Source organism: Mustela lutreola, chromosome 8 (assembly GCF_030435805.1).
Source record: "Mustela lutreola isolate mMusLut2 chromosome 8, mMusLut2.pri, whole genome shotgun sequence".
In the NCBI taxonomy this organism is placed as follows: Eukaryota; Metazoa; Chordata; class Mammalia; order Carnivora; family Mustelidae; genus Mustela; species Mustela lutreola.
Window position 1 is genome coordinate 64,355,719 of NC_081297.1, and position 26,432 is coordinate 64,382,150.

The 26,432-nt window shown below is 40.5% G+C and overlaps 1 protein-coding gene across 3 annotated transcripts in view; it reads right to left on the reverse strand.

Moving 5' to 3' along the window:
* DIP2B (disco interacting protein 2 homolog B) overlaps positions 1-26,432 on the reverse strand; it is a 229,142-nt gene that overhangs the window by 119,563 nt on the left and 83,147 nt on the right. For all 3 annotated transcript variants that reach the window (XM_059185367.1, XM_059185366.1, XM_059185365.1), the window contains exon 2: positions 1,859-1,930. In XM_059185367.1, coding sequence (XP_059041350.1) covers positions 1,859-1,930 — 72 coding nt within the window. The remainder of the gene's footprint in view (positions 1-1,858; positions 1,931-26,432) is intronic.

Below are 26,432 nucleotides of genomic sequence, written 5' to 3' on the forward strand. Positions count from 1 at the left end.
TTTCTCCCTCTGGCTCTGCCCTGCCTCTCATCTCATGCTCTCTCTCTTTCTCAAATAAATAAAAACACCTTTTCTAAAAATTTATTTATTTATTTATTTATTTATTAAAAGATTTTATTTATTTATTTGACAGAGAGAGATCACAGGTAGGTAGAGGCTGGCGGGGGGGGGGGGGTAAGCAGGCTCCCCGCCGAGCAGAGAGCCCGATGTGGGATTCGATCCCAGGACCCTGTGATCATGACCTGAGCTGAAGGCAGCGACCCAACCCACTGAGCCACCCAGGCGCCCCACACCTTTAAAAAAAAAAAAAGGTTTTATTTATTTGAGAGACACAGAGAGCATGAGATGAGAGGAAGAATAAGCTTTTGATTTTTTTTGAACCCTTTTTAAAAAAATATTTTATTTATTTGAGAAAGAGAAAGCATGAAAATGGAGGAGGTGCAGAGGAAGAGGAAAAAACAGACTACCTGTTGAGCAGGGGCTCGATCCCAGGATCCAGGAACTATGACCTGAGCCGAAGGCAGATGACATTTAACCCGACTAAGCTACCTGGGTGCCCCGATAAACTGATTTTTGAACATGATTTGGCATCTGTGTAGCCTGACTAAAGATTAACAAAACATAGTCCTTTTTTATATTGAGTCCTATTTCTTGGTTCTATTTCTTATTGAGTTATTGTCTCAGGATCCAACTGCTTTTGCACAAAGTCAATAAAGTAAATCTCTGACCCTACAGAGAGGCATGAGCCAGAGCCACATTTAAGCAGCCAGAGTACTCCTCTTCTCTGTCATGCCTTGCTCAGCAAATGCTGGCTTTTCATTAGCTGTCACTGGCCCAATTTCTACCTCTTCTTTCTCAAGTCCTTTTGACATCTATCTGTTCATTAAGATATTTTAAATTGGCTGTCACTGCACTGACCTACTAGTTTTTGTAGGGAGGAATTTCCAAGAATAATGTAGGAAATAAAATGAGGACCTCAGTGAAATATATTGATATGTCACCACTATTCATTTTCTTATTCTATTATTCATTCAGTATTTACAGACCATATACCCTGTGCAAGGCTTAATGTTAGAACAGTGGGGAATACCAAGTCCTCAAGGTATTTATAACCCAGAAATAAAAGCAATTAGCTCCACAAAGAAGAGGCTTGAGGAAATGGGACTTTGACTGCAAAGGAGAAATTAGAAATAAAGAAAAAATTCTTTATAGTAGAAGTGATTAAAGCAGAAATAGATTATGAAAGGAAATCCTCAAATCTGAGTAAGTTTTAAAAAATATGATGACTTAGAGACAGACAGCCTTGCCTATAGGCAAAGGTTACAGCAAGCTCTCTGGAATTAAGCACACCATGACTCAGGACTTTCTGACATATAAAGAACCTACCATCTCTTTGCAGAAGGAATAAGGGAACCAACAGAGAAGTTTATTAGGGTTCTTACCCCCATATCCTCAAGTATTGCAATCCTTGAGCTTCCCTGCAATACTTAATCTGTCCTTCCTTTTTATCTTTGCTGCCCTTGTTCCTCACCACCAGTTTGTGCTCAGGCATAGGCAAGATGCAGTTTTTCCGTGACCTGGAATTTTCTGCCATTGAATCATGTCAGCTATGCACATACACGCTACCACCCAAGCTCTGTGTAAATGATTTGATGAGTTAGGTATTTTAAAAGTGCCTAGCACACAGCAGATGTTCAATTAAGATTCATTTCCTCCTTTCTTTCCTTCCGTTTTTCTCTCCCTCCTGGCGAGAAAGGGAGGGAAAAAACAGGAACCAACAAAAGACAGATCTTCTGTTAAGATAGCATTCTTTGGGGTAAAAATACTGAAAAGGTTTAAACCACTTCTCATTGCCTACCTTGTGTCTGCGGGATGTAGGGAGACAGGAGTTTTGACCTTTTCTTTTCGTATCCCTTCTGTGTGATGTCCCCTAAAATAGCAAGAAACAGAAATAGGTTATGCATTATTCTTACTCTGTGGTTGTTCACTGTAAAAATAAAATTAATTACAGAGTGTTACAGAATTACCACATAGAGAGTAGAGGAAAAAAAAATGTATAGTTCTTTGCCAAAGATTTTGCTATGTGTGATTTCCCACCGTCTTGGAGCTGACTTCTTGTGGAAAATTGTAGGGCTTGTCTCCACACCAGTCTAGCAGAGCAATATGCTGCATACCATGTCAGAGATTCCCGAGTTCCTAGGCACCCCTCGTTTCCCTGGTATTTACAACAGACCAAAAGGAATGCTGCAAGGCTGGCAGACAAATGGTCTCTCCGAAGTTTCAGTCTGACCACATGAATACAACTGATACAGGAGGTACTCAGCTATATTGCTATATGGAACCACGTAAAATCAAAAATCTAGTTCAGGGGAGAAGTCAAGGTTCAGGCACTGGGATGGGATACCCATAGGCCTTTCTGCATCCTAGTACCTATGCTTGAACCAGGGTTGGAATTCCCATATTCTCTCCCCTTGGTTCACTGGTTTGTATTATTTATGTACCTGGATGTCTTACAAGGTTAAATTTCTAAAAAAGTATACACAAAGGACAAGTATACATGCAACAAATGCAAGAAGAATGAGCTGATTAACAGAGGAAAAAAATGTGGTGGAAGTGCCAAGAACTATGCTAGGTACTAAAGAAAAGGTAGCAAATGAATGGGCAGAGAGCAGGGTGAAAAGGAACAGGAAACACAGGAGAACAAAAGTGCATTCAAGGGAAAATGAGTAATTCAAAGCTGGGGGGATAAATATATGTTGTGAGTTGATATGATAGAGCATTGTTTTCTAAAAAAAGTTTTTTTTTAAATTCAGAGAAAACTTTATTTTAAAGTCAAAATCTAGTATAAAAAGCAATTTATATACTAAAACTTCAACACAGAGACTTGAAACCAAGGGCAGTGATTGTCCTTGGTTGTTGTTAGCCTCAGCAGGGGACTGATGGAGTAGATAGTGGGGAGGTAGCAGTGCTCATTGAGGGGCTTAAGTAGGGAAAGCACCCTCTAAGACTGTGGAGTTCAGCAAGTTAGTTCACTCCTCCTGAGAAGAATGGGACCAAGAGTAGAGGCCAGACCTGTTACCCCAGCTACTACAGTGATCTGGACAAGTTAGCAGTAGCCTGAATTAAAGACAGTGGTAGAAGGGATGGAAAGAAATCAATGGATTAAGAGACACATTTGGGAGAAATACTGGACAGGATCTGGTGACTAGATGGGTACGTGTGAGAAGGTTTCTGGCAGATGGTGGTGCTATTCCATGACAGAGAAATACAGTAAGAAATGCAAGGTCAGTGGGCTGAAGAAGCTGAGTTTAGGGAAAGCCCATGAGACACACAAAAGGACACGTCATCCAACAGCTGGATATGTGTATCTAGAACTCAGGAAAGAGAGAGGATTTTGGAATCATGAGGATATAGCTGAAAAATAAACTGATACAATCTCTTTGAAGTCATTTGGTAATTTCTAACAAAATTTTGATTCAGCATCTGCATTTTTAGGAATTTATTCAATGAAATATTCACAACGGTGCACAAAAATCAGATAAGAATATTGCCCGACCTATTTTTTGAAATAAAAAAACTGGGAGGGGTCTAGATACTTACATTATAGACCATCTATGCCAATGGCTTTCAACTGGGAGTGATTTTGTTCCCAATGGGACACCTGACAACGTCTGGAGATATTTTTATCACAATGAGAAGAAGGGGTACACTACTGGCATCTCAGGGACAGAGGCCAGGGATACTGCTAAGTCTCCGGACATGCACCGGACATGATGAAGAACTATCCAGGCCAAAATGGCAAAAGTGTTAAGGATAAGAAACCCTGGGTCTACCTAATAATAGGCTGGTATTCCAAATATACTGGCACAGGAAGATGTCTAAAATATACAAAGGGTAAAAGGCAAGTTGCAGAACAGTAAGTATTATAGATCTAATTTTGTAAAAAACAAATAGGTAGGTTTCCATATATACAGAAAATAGTCTGGAATATAATGTATATAAACATTAAATTAATGTATACCCTTGGGAAATGGAATTATGAGGGGTTTCACTTGTTTTATATACTTGAACAGAGTTTGATTTTAAAAAGACTAGATGATTTGCATAATCTCAAAAATAAAGATTTCTTTCAATTAAGAATGAATGGTTCTATAGATATGTATTTGTAAGCAGTAAGATGATCACAGTATGTGTGTATAGATATATGCATATATACATGCATATATATACATATATACACACAGATTTATAAATACATATATAAAACAGGGAAAAACACAAGATACTTAACAGTTTACATAGTATTTTTAATTTCTGGAATAACTACTTTTACACACACACACACACACACGTATGCACAGAGAAAATCTGGAGTTTTATACACCAAAATATTAACAGTGGCTAGCTATGGCTTGCAAGGTTATAGATTCATTTTAGCTTCTTTTCCTTTTTGCTATCTGTATTTTCTCATTTTTCTACAAAGAACATCCATTATTTCAAGAAGCAATATTTAAAACTACAATCACAATTACTTACTAGACTGCACAAACTGAATCACGGTGGCCCTTCATCTGGGCTTCTTTAGTGAAAGAAGAGAAACCTACCGTGAATTTTTTTGGAAAAAGAAATCAAACCTTGTCGAATTAGGAAACTGAAGAGTTTAGGTAATCTCCAATAATACACACAACTAACAAGAGATGTGGCAGCCTACCAAGGAAACCCCTCTTAAAAAGAGGAAATCAAGTCTCTTATTACAAAAAGAAATAATAGAGCATTCTCCTGTCCTGTTTGCCACTCCAAAGTTTCCCCACTTCCACTGTACACACATATCCCACTCCCTGAAGGGCAAAAAGACCACTTCGGGCGGCTCAGAACATATCTGATAAAGTGAAAGGCCTTTTTAAGCTTACTTCAGGGTTTAGTGTCTCAATCGTTCACTGTCAGTAACTAATCGTGGGACAAACTGGTAGACTTAGTATCCTGGACATGAATCAACAACTAACCATCTCAGGTTTTGAAAAAAGTCAACCAATGGAGTCCAATTCAGCCAAGACAATCAGCCCCATAAGACCCATAAAAAAGCAAACCCAACTAAGGAGACCTAGAAGATGAACTGCAATGAGAATGTAAGGACTATGGTGATGAGCCTTTAAAATGTCCTCCCCCTTTTCTATGACCAGAAGACCCTGCTCAAAAGGCACCTCCTCTGTGACACTGGCCACCCCTTCATCACTTTAGTACCCCTTCAACTCTGCACACATCAGGACAGCACCTGGCACATCACCGGTACTGTGTTTGTGTCCACATCTGTGTCCCCACTAGACCCCGCACTTGAGAGCAGGGACTGTGTCGTGTTCATCTCTGTAAGCCCACCCACAGACTGGCACAATAGACCCTTGTTGAATGAGTGACTGAATGAATTAGTAAGGTGGAGGCAGTGAGAGAAGAACAAATCAGAGACGTGTGTACTGGGGTGGAAAACAGGAAATAGGAGAAAGAGAGGGCTTTACGTTAGCAAGAGCTGAAAGGCCCAGGGAAAGAAATATATGGAACCAAGTTTACTGAAACTGGACAGCCAGACCTCAAAGGTGACCAGAAAAACGGCTCCTGGCCTGCCTGAAGGGGGTAATGTAGTCCATAAGATCACTGGGCATTAAAAGCTGCAGGAACTGCTCCAGATATCAATGCTTCCCTTAGGCAGAGGGCAAGACTAGACCGAAGGACTTTAGTTAGCCCACCTAACTGAATTTGTTATTCCACATCTCTGTCACTGCCCACTGACAGACTGCGCTCTTACATTCTCACCACTAGTAGTCAACCAGTGTTTGCTACACTAAAGCAACATTTTCCAAACACCCAATTTTTGAGAATCACCGGAGGAACTTGTAAAATACAAATTCCTGGGGCATGTGGGTGGCTCAGTCAGTTAAGCAGCTGACGCTTAGTTTTGGTTCAGTGCATGATCTCTGGGTCCCGGGATGGAGCCCCATGTTAGATTCCCTGCTAATCAGGGAGTCTGTTTCAGGATTCTCTCTCTCCCTCTTCCTGTCCCCCTGCTCTCTCTCTAAAAGAAATAGATAGGGGCACCTGGGTGGCTCAGTGGGTTAAAGCCTCTGCCTTCAGCTCAGGTCATGATCCCAGGGTCCTGGGATCGAGCCCCACATCAGGCTCTCTGCTCAACAGAGAGACTGCTTCCCCTCCTTCTCTCTCTGACTGCCTCTCTGCCTACTTTGATCTCTGTCTGTCAAATAAATAAATAAATATTTTTTTTAATAAAAAATAAAATAAATAAATAAATTTAAAATTTTTTTTAAAAAAAGTTCCCAGCCCCTCCGGCGAAGATTCTGATTCCCTAAGTCTGTATTTCTAATCAATGCCTTCCAATGAGGTTAGTTTGGTTTTTTAAAGTTTTATTTATTTATTTTTAAAGAATTTATTTATTTATTTGTTTGTTTGTTTGTTTGTTTACTTGACAGAGAAAGCACACACACAAGCAAGGGAGGGGCAGAAGGAGGGGGAGAAGTAGACTCCCCAAGGAGCAGTGAGCCCAACACAAGACTCGATCCCAGGACCCTGGGATCATGACCTGAGCGAGAGGCAGACGCCCAACAAACAGAGACACCCAGGCACCCCGCAGTGAGTCTTGAGAATCATGTCTGCAATGTGCTGGGTGACTCTGACTTCATATGAGGAGGGGACAAGAGAAGAGGGGAAGAATGCTGCCTGAGTGAGATACAGCCTCAAGGGACAGCGGGAAGGGGGCTCACAGACAGTCATACCACAGGCATTCTTAGAACAGATTTTTTTTTGCCATCTGGCATATAAAACAAAAAGGAGTGCCATAACCGTACCTGTATAAAATTTGCATTAAAATGGCACAGATCTAAGTTAAACCTGTTGTTCAAGTTTTTTGAGAACTAAACAAAGGATTAGCCTTCCCCTCCCACTAGGGTAACGTATTTCTGGGCCCACAGAGGGACTTTGAGAAGCAGCTGTTTAGGGGGGTCTGCAGCCCCCAGTGGGATGGAGGCTCCCAGCCTGTAAGGAGATACAGGGATCCACATGACTTAGGACTGTCCAGTTCCTAGGTATTACCACAATATACTGAATAGCCAAAACCAGACAAATAGATCCATGTGTGCGGTGGAACCTAAAGGAACTATGTCACCAATTTCCCTCCTCACCTACCTGGAACCAACGAAAGCAGCTTGGCACAGGCAGCCCTGGATCCACCTTTAAGCAGAGTGAAGAGGGGGCTGGGAAGAGGTGCATGTGAGCATGCTGGCCAACCCTAGCCTCTTAGAGGTCAGCAGTGAGAGGAGTAAGAGTCATCTACACTGGCCGGCCTTTTGAGAGTCTACTTACACAGACAAGGAGGCACGGCACTGTGGTCAGCACTTGAAGAGTCAGTGCTAGAAAGAACTACTTCTGGAGCACAGCCTTGCCACTTCCTCTCGATAAGTCTCAGTTTCCATGTCTGTAAAATGGGTAATGATAACAGCTATCTTGCTAAGTTTTTAGGGTGACTGAGACTACTTGGAATGGGGTCTGGGCTATAGAAAGTATCAGTATCAACAAAGTCTTAGTGAAAGCCTCCTGAGGCGTACCCTACTTGCCAGTTCGGGGTAGGAGTGGAGGTGGGCAGCTAAGAGAGAAAAAGGAAGGTAAACAACATGGCGAATACTTGGTAACTGAGCGCTGTGGGAGAGAAGCACAGCAGATACAGCCCAGAACCCAGAGGAAGCAATGTGAGCTCTGCCTGGGTGGAGAAAGGAAAGCCTTACAGAGCAGGTGACATTGTGGCTGGAGTCTGGCCTTTTATTCTAATACCAGAAATAGGACATAAAGTCCTAATGATGCAGTCATTTAGCAGTTTACTCGTTTTCCTCTGCTGCTGACTGGCTCTGTGTGGATATGGCCACGTTTGCGGATTCCTCTAGGATTCTACCACCCAGAGAGAAGCAGAGCAATGTCAAATAATTTTCAGAGATGACCTTGTACAAGCACCCTGAGCAATTAGGTGCTAAATAAACACAGGGCTTGGGAAATTCCAGAGGGTCACCAAGTGGTAGATATGCATAATCTAGATAGAGAGCAAGGATTACAGTTCCAGCCATAAACTCTTTCTGCTCCAGTGGAAATAAAAAGGTATGTGCCACTACAACTCTGCCTTCAAGTCGTACCTATTCAGTCCGGGGTGGCAACGGTTTGCTGGACTTGGGGTGTCACAAAAACATGTTTGAGCAATGAATGGATGACATGCAGAGTGTTAATAAAAAGGTAGCTATGTCTTTAAGAAGCTCCTGGTCTAAATAAAAGTGACAAGTGCTACGCTAGAGATCATGTACAAAATTTTAAGGGAATAAAAAAATAATGGTAATAAAAAAAGAATTATAATACTCCAAGAATAGATAAGTAAGTAACAACTCATCGAGGGCTTACTACATATAACAGTTTCTGTTCCAAGAGCTTCGCAACATCCCTTATAAGGGATGTTCAGTCCCTTTTTATAGGTGAGGCTACTGAGCCACAGCAAGTCTAAGCTCCTTGTCTGGCAGGCATGCCTAGTCGGCACTATGCTGAGGATTTGAACCCAGGCAATCCTGGCTCCGGGACCCCTCCTCTTAAATTCTACTCTGTATTCATTTTACAGACAGAAGCTCTAAATCTGGCCTCCAAAACTGGGAAGACTTCACAGAAGTTACTCTTAGGCTGGGTGCTGAAGGATGACAGGACTGTTCTCAAAACCACAACTGTGTTAGAGGAGCAGACTTGCAGCAACGGAAGGATATAAAAGCTGTAAAGTCAGTCTCTGAAGAATAGACAGCAGCCTGACTGCTGCTCCCCGAGGCCCTGCTGACTGTGGGGACTCCTGTTGGGCCCCAACCTGGATGCTCCAGACACTTACAGTTGAAGGCTGAGCCTCATCTCATGGGTCATCAATTTACTTCTTTCTTAATTAAATGCCTCTATATAACACAACCAGCATTCCACCCTTCTAAAATACTCTGATATTGATTCATCTGATCTGCCTAAAAACCCTCTTCAATAAACAGAAAAGACATTATCTTTACTACAGAATAAGAAACTGAGATGTGAAAAAGATAAAGGGCTTGCTTAAAGATACACAGCAAGACCAGAATCTGGGTCTCTGACCTTTCCTTATTGTTCTTTGTCCATTGTTTATTTGTAGGTGGCCCCCAAATCAGATGCAATAAAAGTATAAAACTAACCTATTGTTCATAAAATGAGCAACATGAGATAAACAATTTTTCTGACTCACTCCAAAATATAGATGACTTTCCAGAAGGCATTAAAAATCCACCCCCACTCCCCACCCCCCCAGCAGGACCCTGCATGAATTGTCTCTTTAATTATCTTTTAAATGAGACAGCCAACTGTGGAAACCGGGTCCAACTGCAGTTAAAAAACAATCAGCAAAAAGTCATTATACATCATTACTAAATATTCAGCTAACAGAGAATGTGGCCTTTCTTTTTTGTTAAGGAGTAATTAGGAAGGAAAGAAATGAGAAACTAAGAAGAAAAACTTCTAGAGTCATTAGCTCCCAATCTATACCTGTATCTAATAACTCCTTCTATCCTCTACTTAACAACTCTTAGACCAGGAAGGTGGTACATGTTGGCTCTTGCTGGAGATGGGGAACTAGGACTGGGGTTATGGACATTTATACACCAGACATGTAAAGAGACACCTATAGACAAAGAGCCAAAAATATAGCTGAGCATGTGAATGAGGTAGATCTTTGCAAAACTTAAAAAAGGCAAAGGATTTGGATCCTATCCCGGAGATGCTGGCTAGAAGACCAAGAACAATTTTTATTATTAAATTTTATCATGTTCTCCTTACAATTCTATTCAATGAATTACATACACCAACCACCCACCCTCCAAATAGCCTCCTTTTAGAGGTAAAGATTCACAACAAATGTGTATTTTTTTTCTTAAAAGCACTGTTTTTATTTACAGTCCTAACCACTTCAGCTGCAGGAGTGGGAGAGGTTTGCAGTGACACAGAACAATGGCCGTACGCCTTAAACCAGCTACAGGGCATTTGGCCTTTGTCTTTCCTTATTTTTCTTGCCATATCTGAACTGAAAGTGGCCAACAGGACTCTAAAGAATTAAAAACCCTGAACTGTTTCTTAAAATTCCTTGTAGTTTCTTTCTACACACAGGTAGAATTAATTCTATGTTGAGAGAAGAGTGAAAGCTACAATATTTTCAGCTTAGCGAGAAATCAATCTCTGTTAAAATACTCCAATCTGCTGAAAGAAAATGAGAATTTTTTTTTTTAAGATTTTATTTATTTATTTGACAGAGAGAGATCTCAAGTAGGCAGAGAGGTGGGTGGGGAAGCAGGCTCCCCACAGAGCAAAGAGCCTGATATGGGCTCAATCCCAAGACCCTGAAATCACCACCTGAGCTGAAGGCAGAGGCTTAACCCACTGAGTCACCCAGACGCCCGATAATTTTTATTTTACTCTAATTTTTCTTTTGAAAACAAAAATCAATGGTTCTAAGTCTTCAACTGGCAGCCTATAAAAGCTATTGTCTTCTTTTTTTTTTTTTTTTTTTTTTTTTTTTTTTTTTTTTTTAAAGATTTATTTATTTATTTATTTGACAGAGAGAAATCACAAGTAGGCAGAGAGGCAGGCAGAGAGAGAGAGAGGAGGAAGCAGGCTCCCCGCCGAGCAGAGAGCCCGATGCGGGACTCGATCCCAGGACCCTGAGATCATGACCTGAGCCGAAGGCAGCGGCCTAACCATTGAGCCACCCAGGCGCCCTATTGTCTTCTTTTAACTCAAATTTGCTAATCTTACAAAAGAATTTCAAGGAAATTAACTTCAAGACATTCAAATTTCCATTCTCAGTATATGTCCTCTCACCTCATTTAGGACAGTAACTAGACATTTTCCACGTCAAGAACTTGAGAATGAGCCCAGATTACTTTCTTCCAAAACTCAAATCATAGAATTGTTTTGGCTGCACAGTTCTGTTTTCTAGGTCAAATATATATGACTTCTTACAGATGGTATTTCACCTAAGGCATCAAGCAAGTTCAAACAAATAAAAAGCAACAGAGTAAAACACTTGAAACACACTGAGAAACTGAACTCAGCCTGACTACATGAGCAGGCAGCTGGCTCAATTAATCCATCTAATGCAAAAGGTATGTTCATCTGTCCATTAGAAAAACTATGTCTGCAAATGAGAAATTTGCTATACAAATGACCTGGATGTTGAAATACAGCAGGAGGAATCCCTGATATGGTCTGGTCCATAGGAAAAGCATGGGTTCTAGCATGAGGCAGGTCTGGGTTTGGACCCTGAGTCGGCCAATTTACTGGCCCCATGACAAGTTCCTGAACAAGTTGGCCTCAGTTTCATAATAGGTGAAACTGGAATAACGCCTACCTTGAGTGCTTATGATGAGTCTTAAATGGGAGAATAAATGCACAAGTCCCTGGCACAGAGCACACATTCAACTAGTTTTAGTTGACACCACTCCAGTCCCAGCCCTACCCATAAATCCCAACAATAGCTTTAGCCTTAAAAGGGTGATCTAGAAAATTCGGGATTAGGTTTTCTTTAACAGCAACAACAACAAAGAGGAGTGACTGCATTACGTGTCTCTAAAGACACATCAGGGTACTAGATCTTTAGCAGTAAGAGCCAACAAAATTAGTTACTTTGGGGGCTAGCAGTCTAAAAGAAGAAAAACTGACATCAAAGGGGAGGTACAAACATCTAAAACAGAAATGAGCAGAGATTAGTTAAAATGAATACATGTAAATTTATGTAAATGAAATAGTGTCACTGTGCACAAAACAGGATCCCATGCATCTAACTATGGGTGTTTTGACAATTTAGGGCTAAAACTGCAAATGCCGAGGGGGAAAAAAAAATCCCAGAAAAAGGGGGTTTAAAAAAAAAAAGTAATATTTTTCTAACTTCTCTACCCGACTTTTATCTTTATGTTTCCTAGAGAAGTCAGGAAACTATTTCTTTTGAGAACAGCTAGGTGTATCACTCTGCCTTTCTTCTGGTATCCATCAGAGTAATTTTTTTAAAAAACTAGGCATAAGTAATAACAACCACACCAATTACTGAATCTGAAGTAAACAGATCACGTGTTAGGCATTGCTTATCCATGATATAGAAAAAATGAACAACTGCTCAAAATCTAAGTATGTCATCTTGCAGGTGCAGAAATAAGTGAAAATTTATAAACAGATGAAGAATTCTGTTGGTAACCAATTCATACCAGAAACCAACGGCATATGGGGTAAAAGTGTAAGTAAGGAGAACACTGCCACGGCTACAGTGTGTGGATCACAAAATGAGCAGCTCCTCTGGGTCAATGGCAAGGGCTTTTCCAGTGAGACAGAAAACAGATTATCTTTATGTGTATGACACAGATTTATGATCTCAGTTTCCAGGTGCCAGGAGACGTGTTTTCTTCCCTAGTTGCTCCAAACCAGCTCTCCGGGTCCTGGACAAGCCACTGTACTTCTCTGTGCCTCACTTTCCACATCTGTAAGAATGAGGATCCAATGAGCTCTACATCTAAGGCTGCTTCTAATCCACGTTTGCTGAATGTCACTTGCCTGGCATTATTATGTATGGCAAGTCAGGGCCAAAGGAAGATATCCAGTAGGCAATAAGATAGATGAGCTCTAGGGCAGACATAGATGGTTCAGCATCAGCGTAGGAGGTGGTAAGTGAAGGCTTGGGTGTGAATGATATCATCAGAAGGAATGCAGTGTGAGAAAAGACAGCAGCCAGAAAAGGAACCTTGGAGAAAACGAATGTGTAAAGAATGAGCAGAGGAAAACTAGATGATATGGGGGCACAGCAGGGACACCAGAAGGGAATGTAGGGAACTGAGGGAGGGAGGAGGAAGAGAGGAGGGAGAGGAAAAGAGAGAAGGAGAAGACCAATACCATACTGTCGCAGATGTAAAGTAAGGACAGAGAACTAGCCACTGGACTTGAGAGCTAGATCAACAGGGCCCTAGACAAGAACAGTCCGAAAGGAACAGTGAAGGAAGAAGACAGAAATATTTATAATACTGAAGAATGGCTAAGAGGTGAAGTGAGAGTAATAGAGTCTTTCTTACAATATGTTTTGTTATAAAGTGAATGAGATACGGGGCAGTCCCTTACAGGAAGCTACAGAGTCAAGGGGAGTGAGTCTTTTTTAATCTTTTTCTTTTTTCTTAAAAAAGATTTTGTTTATTTATTGACACAGGGAGAGAGATCACAAGTAGACAGAGAGGCAGGGAGAGGGGGAAGCAGGCTCCCTGCTAAGGAGAGAGCCTGATGCTGGGCTCGATCCCTGGACCCTGAGATTATGACCTGAGCTGAAGGCAAGGTTTATTAACCCACAGAGCCACCCAGGAGCCACCCTTTTTTTAAAAGAAGGATAAATTTGTATGTTACAGAGAAAGATCTATTAGAAAGAGGTTAAAACACTGACTCAACCAATAAATACTAACATCTTCTTACCTGCAAAGTGCTACTTTAGAGATATGAGACAGAAGAGAGCAGACACGGCCCTGAAACTTAATCACGGTCGTGTAGTTCACAGTCTAGTCTCTTCCAGCATAGAGACATCTAAAAGCTATCATGTAATTAGTGAGCAAATTACAAGTGGGCTAAGGGCTTATGAAGAGGCCGTCCAGGGGGCTGAGAGACCTCCGACAGAGGCAGACATAGTGCTCTGGACCACTGCAGGCAGGTTCAAGCCCCAGTCCCAGCCTAGTCTAGGCAGCTGGGGAAGGCTGCTCTCAGGAAGTGACATTTAAGCTGAAACCTAAGAAAAACAGAGATGTCTAAATATTTTGAAAATGAAACAGGAGCTGGGGGCAGGGGACTATGGTCCCACAGTGGTATGCTTCCATATCCCCTGTGAAGACCGTGAATGGGGTGGGTCTGGGTGGCTGGGAGCACAGCTGAAAGCCAGTTCTATGCAGCAAGGGGAGATGAGATGGGGCTCTGGAGGCAGTGGGAGCCCAGATCCTGCAGGGCTCTGGATACCATTTGAAGGATTCAGGATTTTACTCCAAATAAGAGAGAAAGCCACTGAAGGCCTTAAGCAGGGGAGGCACACGATCAAATACAACAAAGGGACAAGGTAACTGACAAAGACGAAAATTCCTGAAGAAATTAGAAGGAATAAGATCCAGAGCTGGGGGCATGGGCTCCCTCATGGGTTAGCTCCAGGGCTTCCCAACCTATGCTGTGAATGGGGCATGTGTCTTCCATCTGTGAGTGCTCTACAGGTGTGGAAATGTTTATTCTCAGCCCTTGGGTCCCCCAGGCAGAGAGCTTAGAGGATCTGGAAACCCTGGGGCAGTCACCTCAAGTAGGCAAACAGCCTGTTCCATCCCGTTGGACTGAACAAATATTATCATTTTCTGTGTTTGTCAAGATGCATGGAAGACTGGAAATATTGTAGGACTTTAATATCTCTTTCTCTAAGAAAGGAAATGTGTTTTCAGTCCCAGTTTTCGATGACAAAGTGAGACACAGGGAGACTGCGACCCGCACAAGGTCACACTGAGAGAGCCAGCTTCAAACGAGATGGTCTGGTTCCAGGGTCCAAGCCTTAATCACTACTGAAAGGGGCCTCCCTCACGCTCTCTGCTCAGAAGGACTGGAAGGCTGGAAGAAAGGGTTTTAGTAAAGTCACTGAATTGCCACTAGAAGAGTGGGAGGCACGTGCTCTGAAGCTGAGAGAGACTACAGTCTGGGCTCTGCCAGTTAGTTGTCAGCCAGCTGTGTCTGAAAAAGCTAGTTACCTCCCTAAGCTTCAATTATTTCAACCGTAAAACAAAAATAATAGAACCTAACTCTCTGTTATGGGGATTAAAAACACAATACAAGCAAAGTTCTTAGTTCCTGGCACAGAGTAAGCCCCCAATGGCATCTGCTGCTCTAATGGCAGAGGGAGTAAACTAAAGAAATGGACAGTGCGCCAGACAATGCCAAGGGCTCAGGGAGATAGAATTTTTAGTAGCACCAATTTCCAGTTTTGTGACTTTCCCCAGCAGTCCCTGTAAGGCAGCTGCTGGTCTGAATAATTTACAGCTAGAGTTTAAGAGCAAATGAGGATGAAAGAAGGGAGGATGATGGGATCCAGGCTAACAAGTATTTACTGATCAATAACCAATCAACCAACAATACTTGTTGAATAAAATGATTTGCAGTACTATCAACCTAACTTCTATAACTTTTTAAAGCTTCTAGAAGAAATACACTCAGGATCCATCTTGGGATGGCAGAACACATCACCCTCCAAAAGAAATGACAAGATTCCAAACGGAGAGAGCTGAAAGAAATCAGGGAAGGAAAATCGGGAGGGTATATAAAGGTTCCCCACCCAGGCCAGCTCTCCTTTCCTAGTTCCCATACTTGCTTTGCTTTTCTCACTTTGAACCCATTAAAAACAAAACAACAACAACAAAAAAACTATTAAAGACAAGGGGCGCCTAGGTGGCTCAGTAGGTTAAGCCTCGCCTTCGCTCAGGTCATGGTCTCTGAGTCCTGGGATGGAGCTCCACATCGGGGCTCTCTGCTCACCAGAGAGCCTGTTTCCTCCTCTCTCTCTGCCTGCCTCTCTGCCTATTTGTGATTGCTCTCTCTGTCAAATAAACAAATAAAGTCATAAAAAAAGAACTATTAAAGACAAAAATCATGTAAAGGTGATAAAGAATAGAGATGACTGAAGATTATCTTATGTTTGAGAAGAAACACAGAAAATTGAAATTTTCTTGGGCCTCCTAAAGGCCTGGGGAAAGAGCAGAGCCTGTTAATGAAAGGATTATTCCTGGTGCAGGGAGAGGCTTTGGGGGACTTGTTGACAGAAGCTAACGGGGCAGGTCTGTTGGAAGAGTGACCGAAGCGATGGCCTACTAGGGAAAGAGGCCAAGGGAGGAAGATGGAGATGAAGAAAACCATTAGAGGTAGTGGTGGGGAGGAAAAGGGTGTTCTTAAATCCAAGAAGGTCCACCCTAGAACAAACATTCATAAAAGACAGCCAGATGTTGCCATTGGTTCCTCTTTTACCATGGCGAAATTTAAAATAACTAACTGCTGGTCATTATTTTTAAAGATTAAATAAAAACAGCCCATACCCCTCAATGCAGCCTCAGCAAAAGAATACATGTTCAAAGTCAATAATCCTCAGGGATAGAGGCTTTCTGAGCAAGGCTAGAGAAACAAGCAAAAAGAATAAAAACGATCTTGCAGCTACATAATTTGCAACAGAGAGCTGCCAGAGCATTTCAGTAATCCAAGAGCCGATATCCTTAGCAGTTAAAAAAGCAGAGTGAAAGAAAGAAATACAATGAACTGCTTAAGGATTCTTTTTTTTTTTTTTTTTAAGATTTTATTTATTTATTTGACAGAGATCACAAGTAGGCAGAGAGGCAGGCAGATAGAGATAGAGGAGGAAGCAGGCTCCCTGCTGAGCAGAGAGCCCGATATGGGGCTCAATCCCAGGACCCTGGGATCATGACCGGAGCCGAAGGCAGAGGCTTTAACCCACTGAGCCACCCAGGCGCCCCTACTTAAGGATTCTTATAAACTACTTGTAAGTTTATAAAACACCTATCCACCAATGTTTAGGAGCTGTAACTTTTGGTTGGCTGGTAAATGGAGTGTGCGTGTGTGTGTGTCTGTGTGTGTGTCTATTGTTCCCCTAGAGATATTTAAATCTCCAATATCATTACCAAAAAATCTACTTCTTTCCTGTAGTTTCACTTGAAGGGGAAAAAAAAACAATAACAAATTCCTTCCTAAAATAGCAAAGACAACAATGCGAGGAATACTACTTCAGAGTTTGAACAGATATTTCCTGTACTTCACTCAATGTACGAATCACAAGCAAAATTAGGAATTAAAGGGAAAAAAACACCACAACTGCTACATACCCTCAATAACAACAAAAACAAAAACAAGTACACCATTCTTTGTCCACTCTTGCCCCTCAAATAAGATACCACCCTGCATCTGGATATAGTATTAAAAAAAAACAAAAACAAAAAAAAACCTCTGAATACTGTCAATATATGAAATGTGAGGGGCGCCTGGGTGGCTCAGTGGGTTAAGCCGCTGCCTTCGGCTCAGGTCATGATCTCAGGGTCCTGGGATCGAGTCCCGCATCGGGCTCTCTGCTCAGCAGGAAGCCTGCTTCCCCCTCTCTCTCTCTGCCTGCCTCTCCATCTACTTGTAATTTCTCTCTGTCAAATAAATAAATAAAATCTTTAAAAAAAATAAAAAAAAAAAAAAAAAAAAAAAAAAAAAGAAATGTGAATATTAAGCAGGATAGATACTCCTCATGACAGTGGTGGTAGTCATAAGAAAAGCCATTATTCCACAATAAATGCTAGAAATAATCAAATGCCAGTGTTCAATTCTATAGCTATACACGTATAATTTTTAAAAAATTTATTAAAATTCTTGCATTACAAATACTGTCACTAAGAATTTGAAATACTATTTCTTTATTCCCTATCCCACTTGAAATGTGCTTTTGTAATACAGTTTTTTCAGAATGAAGATTTTTTCAGAATGTAATTATGTTTTAACAGAACTTGAAAGATGAAGAAACATCATATCAAAGCCAAGTATAAAAGAAAAAAAAGCCAAGTATAAGCAATTTGTGTGCCAAGGGGTTAAAGGAAAGACAAGTACCGCCATCATCTCTTCTTTTGTCTTACATAATAGAATTTTTAGCTGGGCAAAACAACTACTGGATAAAGACCACATTTCCCAGTCCCCTCACAGTTAGGTGTGGTCAAATAACTAAGTTCTGGGCAATGTGGTATGGACAGAAAAAATGTGTTACAGCACGTCCTCTCCTTTTCTCCTTTCCTGGTGGCTGAACTGGGATGTTGGTAGTTAGCCATCACGAACCATGCGCTGACAGACAAATTCAAGGATGGGAAAGAAACAAGACAGAAAGAGCCCAAAGCCCAAAGACCTCATGAAGCAGAGTTGCCATGCTAATGCAGATGACTATGTGACACAGAAATCAATCTCTAACTAGTTAAATACCTGTTATTTGGGATCTGTCACATACAGTCAAATCCACAATCCAACAAATACATGAGATGATTTCCAGTCAGTGGCAGCAAATAATTGCTGCTACTTGATGTCCTTACCACACCCATTGTAAGCCACAGTACTTAAACTTTTAAAAGTTCATTTAACTGTTATATGGGTGAGATATACCCTTACAAACTTTCCAGTGTTAATCCCCTTGATAAATCTTTTCTCACACCATCTTAAATCATGAGATTTTGAACTATGCTGCATCTTTACAAAGTAAATCTGGTTTACTTATTTGAAAACACAATACTGCAAAGCAACTCTTAAACTAATATAAAATTATCTAAGTACACACATTGAGAGTCTTGGACTGGATTCATCAATACATTGTACCAGCGTTAATAGTTCTAATAGATGCTGTTTCTATGAAAGGTTTTAGCACAACTAAAATTCCTGCATTGTACTGTTATTTTTATTCTTGAAGTTAAAATGGCAAGTATTTGATATGCTAAGAGTTCCCCCATAAAAATGTTATCTCAATAAACTATCAGTTAAAAATAGAAAAAAATCTGTGTGAACACAATTCCAGTTACTAATTTACCAATTGTTGAAGAACTACAGCCTGGAAATAAGCAAGCTGTTTGAGGAATGATGGTCTTCCTCTGTTTCAGACTAAAAGCTTGCTGTACCACAGCCACTAGGAATTCCAGGAAATTCTCCAAGTTTAATCATAGCAACTCTGCTTTTACCAATTACCCTTGATCATGCTTTAGTATAAGACAGTTTCTGAACTTGGGGCACATGGGTGGCTTAAACAGTTAAGAGTCTGACCCCTGGGGCACCTGGGTGGCTCAATGCGTTAAACCTCTGCCTTAGGCTCAGGTCATGATCCCGGGGTCCTGGGATCGAGCCCTACATCGGGCTCTCTGCTTGGAAGGGAGCCTGCTTCCTCCTCTATCTCTCTGCCTGTCTCTGTCTACTTGTGATCTCTGTCTGTCAAATAAATAAATAAAATCTTAAAAAAAAAAAAAGAAAGAAAGAAAGAAAGAAAGGAGCCTGACCCTTGAATTCAGCTCAGGTTATGATCTCAGGGTTGTAAGATCAAGCCCTGAAGATTCTCTTGCCGCTCTTTCTAAAAAAAGAGAAAAGAAAAAACAAGAAAAAAAAGTGTTTAACAAAGACCTTCCCCTTAGTTAACAGATTTTAAAACTACTGAATATATAACTAATAGTCCTAGGGAATAGTCTTCTTTTCAGTAGTTGCAAAGAAATGCTGTCAGGTAAAGGAAGAAAGATAAATCACTGGGGAGCAGTACCCTGACTGGCTCAGTCCACAGAGTGTATGACTCTTGATGTCAGGGTTTTAAGTGGCAGAGAGTTTACTTTAAAAGAAAAACAAAAAACAAAAAAGATAAATCACTGGAAAGAACGGATTTGGTGAAAAGAAGTAATGAGATTATCCTAAAAAGATTTTTAAAGATTTTATTTATTTATTTGTCAGAGAGAGAGCAAGCAGTAAGCAGAGGGAGAAGCAGGCTCCCCGCTGAGCAAGAAGCCTGATGCAGGACTTAATCCCAGAACCCTGGGATCATGACCTGAGCTGAAGGCAGATGCTTAACTGAATGAGCCACCCAGGTGTCCCTTAAAAAATTTTTTTTATTTAAAAATCCCTGGATCTTCCATACCTGTATGATCCTCTAGATGTCAGACAGGTCTAGGTACTGAGCCTGGCTCATCACTTAACAGCGATGTCTCTTTTACCAAGTTACTTAAGGTTACAGATCCTTGCTTTTTCCATACACAGAATGTAGAAAGCCACACTACCTCACAGCATTATTAACAAAGATTAAGGGAGATAATGTAAGTAAAGCTCCTAGTAGAGCGCTTAATCCAGGGCCGACACTCAATAATTGTTAGTTTCCCTCTCTACCCACTCTGACCCTACTACCAACCATCAAAATCTCAGAATGAATTACAAATGAAAGGGTTCTTGATGTGGGTTGAACACTTTTTTGCAATGGATGATACTTATGTCGAAGACTGGCTAAAAACACTTCTCTGGAGAAAAACATGCATTCACAAAAATTTGTATACAAGCATGTTTACAGCAGCATTATTTATAACCAAAAAGTAGAAACAACCCAAATGTTCATCAGCTGATGAATGGATAAACCAAATGTGATATAGCCATACAATGTAACATTTTTTTTAACCAAAAGAAGGAATGAAGTACTGACACATGCTACAACATGAGGAACCTTGAAAGCAATATTCTAAGTGAAAGAAGTCATTCACAGAAGACCATATTCTGTATGATCCAATTTATGTGAACTGTCCAGAATAGGGAAGGATGAGAAGGTACAGGGGTTTCTTTGGGGGTGATGAAAACATTCTAGAATTAGACTGTACTGGAACTTATTTAAAAATGCTGAATTATATACTTAAATGGGTATGTGAACTACATCTCAATGAAGCTTGGAAAAACTAGGAAATGCTCATTCAAAACAATATATGCACCCCTATGTTTACTGCAGCATTAATTATAATAGTCAAGACATGGAAGCAATCTAAGCGTCCAATGACAGATGAATAAAGAAGATGTGAGCTATATGTATGCACACAACAGAATATTATTCAGCCATGAAAAAGAATGAATCAATGGCCATTTGCAGTAACATAAATGGACCTAGAAGGGATTATGCTAAATGAAGTAAGTCAGACAGACAAAGACAGAAGAAAGACAAAGACAAAGATTTAAATGATACATGGAATCTAAAAAAGATAAAACACTTGAACAAACAAGCAGAAACAGACCCATAAATACAAAGAACAAACTGATGGTTGCTGGTGGGGAAAGGAGGGATGCACAAAATGGGTGAAGAGGCATGGGACGTATAAAGACTTTCAGATATGGAATGAGTAAGTCTTGGGGATGATAGGTGTAACGTGGGGATATACAGTCAATGGTATAATAGCATTGTATGGTGGCAGATGGTAGCTACACCTGTGGTGAGCACAGCATAAGGTATCGAGTTGTCAATTCACTATGTTATACACCTGAAATGAATACAATATTATACATCAACTATACTTCAATTAAAAAAAATAAATAGAGGTTGGCTGGCTCAGTTGGTGGAGTACGCAACTCATTGATCCTGGGGTTGTAGGTTTAAGTACCATGTTGGGTGTAGAGATAAGTTAAAAATAAAATCTTTAAAAAACAAACAAACAAAATAAAGGCTGGACATTTTAAAAAAGTAAACAGCAAACAAACTACACTGCATCTAAAATTTAATAAGTCAAATCAAAGCTATTCAGAATATACTCCCATCTAGACAATAAAGTACACTGTGAGTATGTGTATATAAACTTTGATGTCAAGTACAGGAACCTTTAGCAGTTTGTCTTGTTATTTCTTTCTGTTCATTACATACAATGGATGCCTTATCTACTGTGCTTCTAAAACTGTATCAGCTGTGTATCCTACTTGGGAGAAATGAGAAGAGCCACTCAATTTCCCATGCAGCTTAATTCTCTTGTGGAATGTTAACTGATATATGTTCTTTTTAAACAAACAGAATACTTTGAAATTGACCACACATGAGAACATAAAGCAAGTTATAAAATTTTTAAAGAACTGGTATCATACAGACCACTTCATCTGTCAACAATGCAATAAAGTTATAAATCAATAAAAGACAACTCTTTTGGGGGCGCCTGGGTGGCTCAGTTGGTTAAAGCCTTTGCCTTCAGCTCAGGTCATGATCCTGGGGTCCTGGGATCAAGCCCCCATCGGGCTCTCTGCTCAGCAGGGAGCCGGTTTCCTTCTCTCTCTCTCTCTCTCTCTGCCTGCCCCTCTGCCTATCTGTGATCTCTGGAAAATAAATAAATGAAATCTTAAAAAACACACACACACACACACACACAACTTTTTTTTTAACTTTTTTTTTTTTTTAATTTTATTTATTTGTCAGAGAGAGAGAGAGGGAGAGAGAGCGAGCACAGGCAGACAGAATGGCAGGCAGAGGCAGAGGGAGAAGCAGGCTCCCTGCGGAGCAAGGAGCCCGATGTGGGACTCGATCCCAGGACGCTAGGATCATGACCTGAGCCAAAGGCAGCTGCTTAACCAACTGAGCCACCCAGGCGTCCCAAAACGCAACTTTTTTTAAGAGCAGCCATTAAAATGGTCTACTAATGTGTCGTTTTCTGTATGTAGTATGCCATTACTTGATATTAGTACCTAAGGAAATGGGCTGAGGTTGGATATATGTTTGCATACTGTCAACATATTTCCTTGGTAAGTTTAATACATTTGTTCCCAAATAAATAAATAAATGTATATATATATATATATATATATATATATATATATATATAGTCAATCATATTTAGAAGCATTAGAAAATCTGCTATTTAAAGGATTCATGGAGTAAACCTTTTTGTATTATAATTGTTGCCTAATTCATCTGTAGCTAACTCTTTCAAAACTGTATTCTGTATTTAGCAGAGTATTCACTGTTTACTGTACCATCACCATCTGAGAGAGCTTGCATGAGATGCAAAACAATTCAGAGAAAGGAATTTGGTGCTCTGGTCAGTGCCAAGGTCAACATTTCCCCCAGTGTTCTTCTAATTCAGCAAGCCAAGGCCTGGAACCAGTCCATGGCTTTATCATTGTGGATTTATCCTTGGGCAGTTCCTGAGAAAAGACCTCCACTGGGTCCTACCCAGGCAGAAATATGGGACCAGGCTTTAAGTACCTAAGGGGACCAACAAGCTTAAAAACTGAAAAGACAGCCAATAATCTTCCTCATGACTAAAATGGCACATACAGAACTCTCCCTTCTCCTTTCCAGGCTCAATGTCACTGACCAACTTGAGCCTTTTTTTAAAAGACTCAGTTCTCAACTAATATATCTGCTTCTTATTAGACTAGGCACTGGTCAGACAGAGACAAAACTAAGCATCCATTTCTGTGCTGTGATATCCTCTCTTCCCAATCCTCCATTCTGCCTAGGCCTCATTACCAACCTGGATGTATCTTCTGCACACTGTATTTTTCACTAATTTATAAAAAGGCATGACCTTGTCTATTTTTCCCTTTAGACCTACATCACTTGTTTATTTGCTTCGGAAAAACAGTCATTTTAAATATTAAATTAAATATTGAATTTTAACTAGATACCGATTATACAGCTAAGACATGTATTATTAAATTATATAAACTTTAGTACTACCATTCACAAGCATGGAAAGTCCTGCTTTATTTCTGCCTCCTCATAGATTCCTAAGAGGGAAAAAACTGGGAACTACCTCGGTAAATTAATGTAAGAGCTTCAAGTTGGAAATATATGAACCTGCTCAAGGCTGACAAGGGGGATTTCCAGAACCCCAAGAGCTCCTTTGTGATCCAGCCCTGGGTGACTAATAACAAGAGTGAGAGAATTTTTGCTCTCTGATCACAGGATCAGAACGCTAAATTATATAATAGGAGTAATAACTGTGACAAACCAGGATAGGACCGGGCAGAGAACACAGGGTGAAGATGATGCCTAGCATCAAAATTATACGCAGACAGATTTGGGTTATTTAGAGACTGAGGCATGAGACAGGCCAAGATTTAAGTGCTAGAATAAATATGAAGCAAGAGGTGGTAAGAATGCAGAGGAACATTATGAAGACCAACAAAGACAACCTGCAAGATGCAAGAGAAATGGTCACTGAACTGGCTAAGAGGTAAAACCCAAATATACAAAATCATAGAATATTTTAAATAAAATATAAAAAAGCAAACATGATGCTCTGGTGAACCTTTCCCACATATTTTGTACCGTCCACGTAAGGATACAGAAGCATGCACATACGTATGTGTTACTAATCTCAGCTCTCACTCAGCCAACACTGATGGCCTGCTAGTAGTCAGGCACTGGTCTAGGCACTTGGGGAATGACAGAGCAGACAAAGATTCCCTCGTAGAGCTTACACTCGAGGAAGAGACAGACAATAAACCATAAAGATAACAGGGAGACAAGTGACACAGAGTGTCAGTAAGTGGAAAGTGCTACAGAAAAACAAATTAGAAAAAGGAGCGCTGACAGAGGAGGGAGGCTGTAGTATTTGATGGTAATCCAGCACAATTCACATTTGACAATATAAAATCTGAAGGAGGAGTTAGCCATGCAGACATCTTGGGAAAGAGCCTTCCAGGAGACACCTTCCAAGAAGAGGAACTGAGAAATATAAACATGTTTTAAGCTTTAAGACTAGAAGCAAGCATCAGCCTTCTCCTGAACACCTCTCCTTGGAAAATAATTTTCTGAGGCAGCTAAAAAAAATAATAAATTGGAATGCCTGGATTTTATAGAAACATTTTAAAACATTTTAAAAAGCAAGCCACCAATTTAAAATCCAATCAATTAAAATGGTTATCTAAACAGATAAGGTGACTGCTCTCGGGAGCTACTGGGATAGAGGGGCGTGGGGGGGGGGGGGGAGTGGCGAGGTGAGCTGTGAACTGCTAATGCCAGGCCAGGCTTGCAGGGCCTATCCTCCCTGCTCCTCTGTTAAGGCCTGCTCCATGTGGTTCCCAGGGAGAGATCATCACACTGCTATCAGACTGCTCCCCCACAAAGGAAGTACATCTAGTTTGGGACTGGTTACAGGGAAATTTGTTTTCCTCATTTTTAAAGTGTTATTTACACCCACGTTTATGTACACTGTAACGGCGGCTTTTCTGTGTAAAAGAGCCATCAACCTATTCTAATATTAATATCGTTAACAATTCAAACAGTAAATTCTTCATCAAACACTAGCTAGCAGGGGCCACAGGGCGGTTTTGGAAATCCACTGAAATGTCAAAAGATGTCTAAATTAAACTGGCCTGGTCATATGTATGAAAGAGAGGGGCGGAGACGCATTTAATTCAAATATATACCCTTTCAGAATTTACTTGTCTCCTATCCCCCCCCCCCCGAATAAATGTTAATTACTAATCATCATGAAAATAGCTCTTTCTGGTTCTATAAACTGACACCATCTCCCAGCCATTTGAGGTGGCTTACTAATTAAAAACAAAGGTTCCAGGGCGCCTGGCTGGCTCAGTGGGTTAAGCCTCTGCCTTCTGTTCAGGTCATGATCTCAGGGTCCTGGGATCAAGACCCACCTTGGGCTCTCTGCTCAGTGGGAAGCCTGCTTCCCCACTCTCTCTCTGCCTGCCTCTCTGCCTCCTTGTGATCTCTCTCTGTCAAATAAACAAATAAAGTCTTTAAAAAAAAAAAAAGTTCCCAATATTTCAATTTTTTTTTTCCCTGTTCAGTTGAGCTGCAGGAAATGGAAGCAGTTGAATGTGAATGTAAATACGGATGTCCTTACAGAACTGCTGTCATAAATTACATGACCAGGAAAAGAGCAAAACAATACAAAAGATCATAATCTCAAAATCTCCTACTACCATCACAGAAAACAGGTAATTTTTATAGAAATGGTGTTGATGATAACAGTTAAACTAATAAATAACAACCAGTGACTCTAATCTCCCTCAGCAAAGCCTATAATTACACCCTGTCAAGCTTTCTCTGTTATAGTATATGGCTATCTGGTTATATGAAGAAATAACAAAATCAGAACATCCCTTCAGGCAAAAGCAACTGCAGTGTCCAACAGTCTTTAAAATATTTATATGTGTTGACCCAATATGTCTTCTAGGAATCTACCCAAAGGAAAGACAAAAATTTGTCCACTCAATGTTATTTCTATAGAGACAAACAAACTGAAAAATCAAAATGTTCAACAACTGGGAACAGTTTAAAAATTATTTTGGAATGCCAGGTATCCAGCAAAAAAAGGTATTTACCAAGAATTCCGACAGCAAGAAAGAAATATCTTTGTTTAGGGAAAAAAAAAAAACAACTTCTTGAATATACAAGATGGACAATGTAGACAGCACTGGTTTTTGGCATAAAATGACCTGGTTGATGATCTGGGTCCATTCGTCCCTAGCGCCATGACTTTAAGCACATAATTTCTAACCATCTATCCGTGCCCTCATTTATAAAGTAGGGACATAAATATCCAGCGTATCTACCCCACAATGGTGTGTGTGTGTGTGTGTGTGCATGTGTGTGTGAAAGAGAGAGAGAGAAAACCAAAGCAGAGTAATAAATCTAAAAACCTTTTGAAAGATGTTAAGTATCATAGTCATCATCAAAGCCGCTTTTTGAAGGAATGAACAAAAAAAGGAAAGGAGGTATGGTAGTTTATATTCTTGCTAGATAAAGGAGAGAAGGGAAAATGATTTATAAAATTATCTGTTTACAGACAACTAGAGAGATGAAGCAGTGGCATTCATGAAGGATT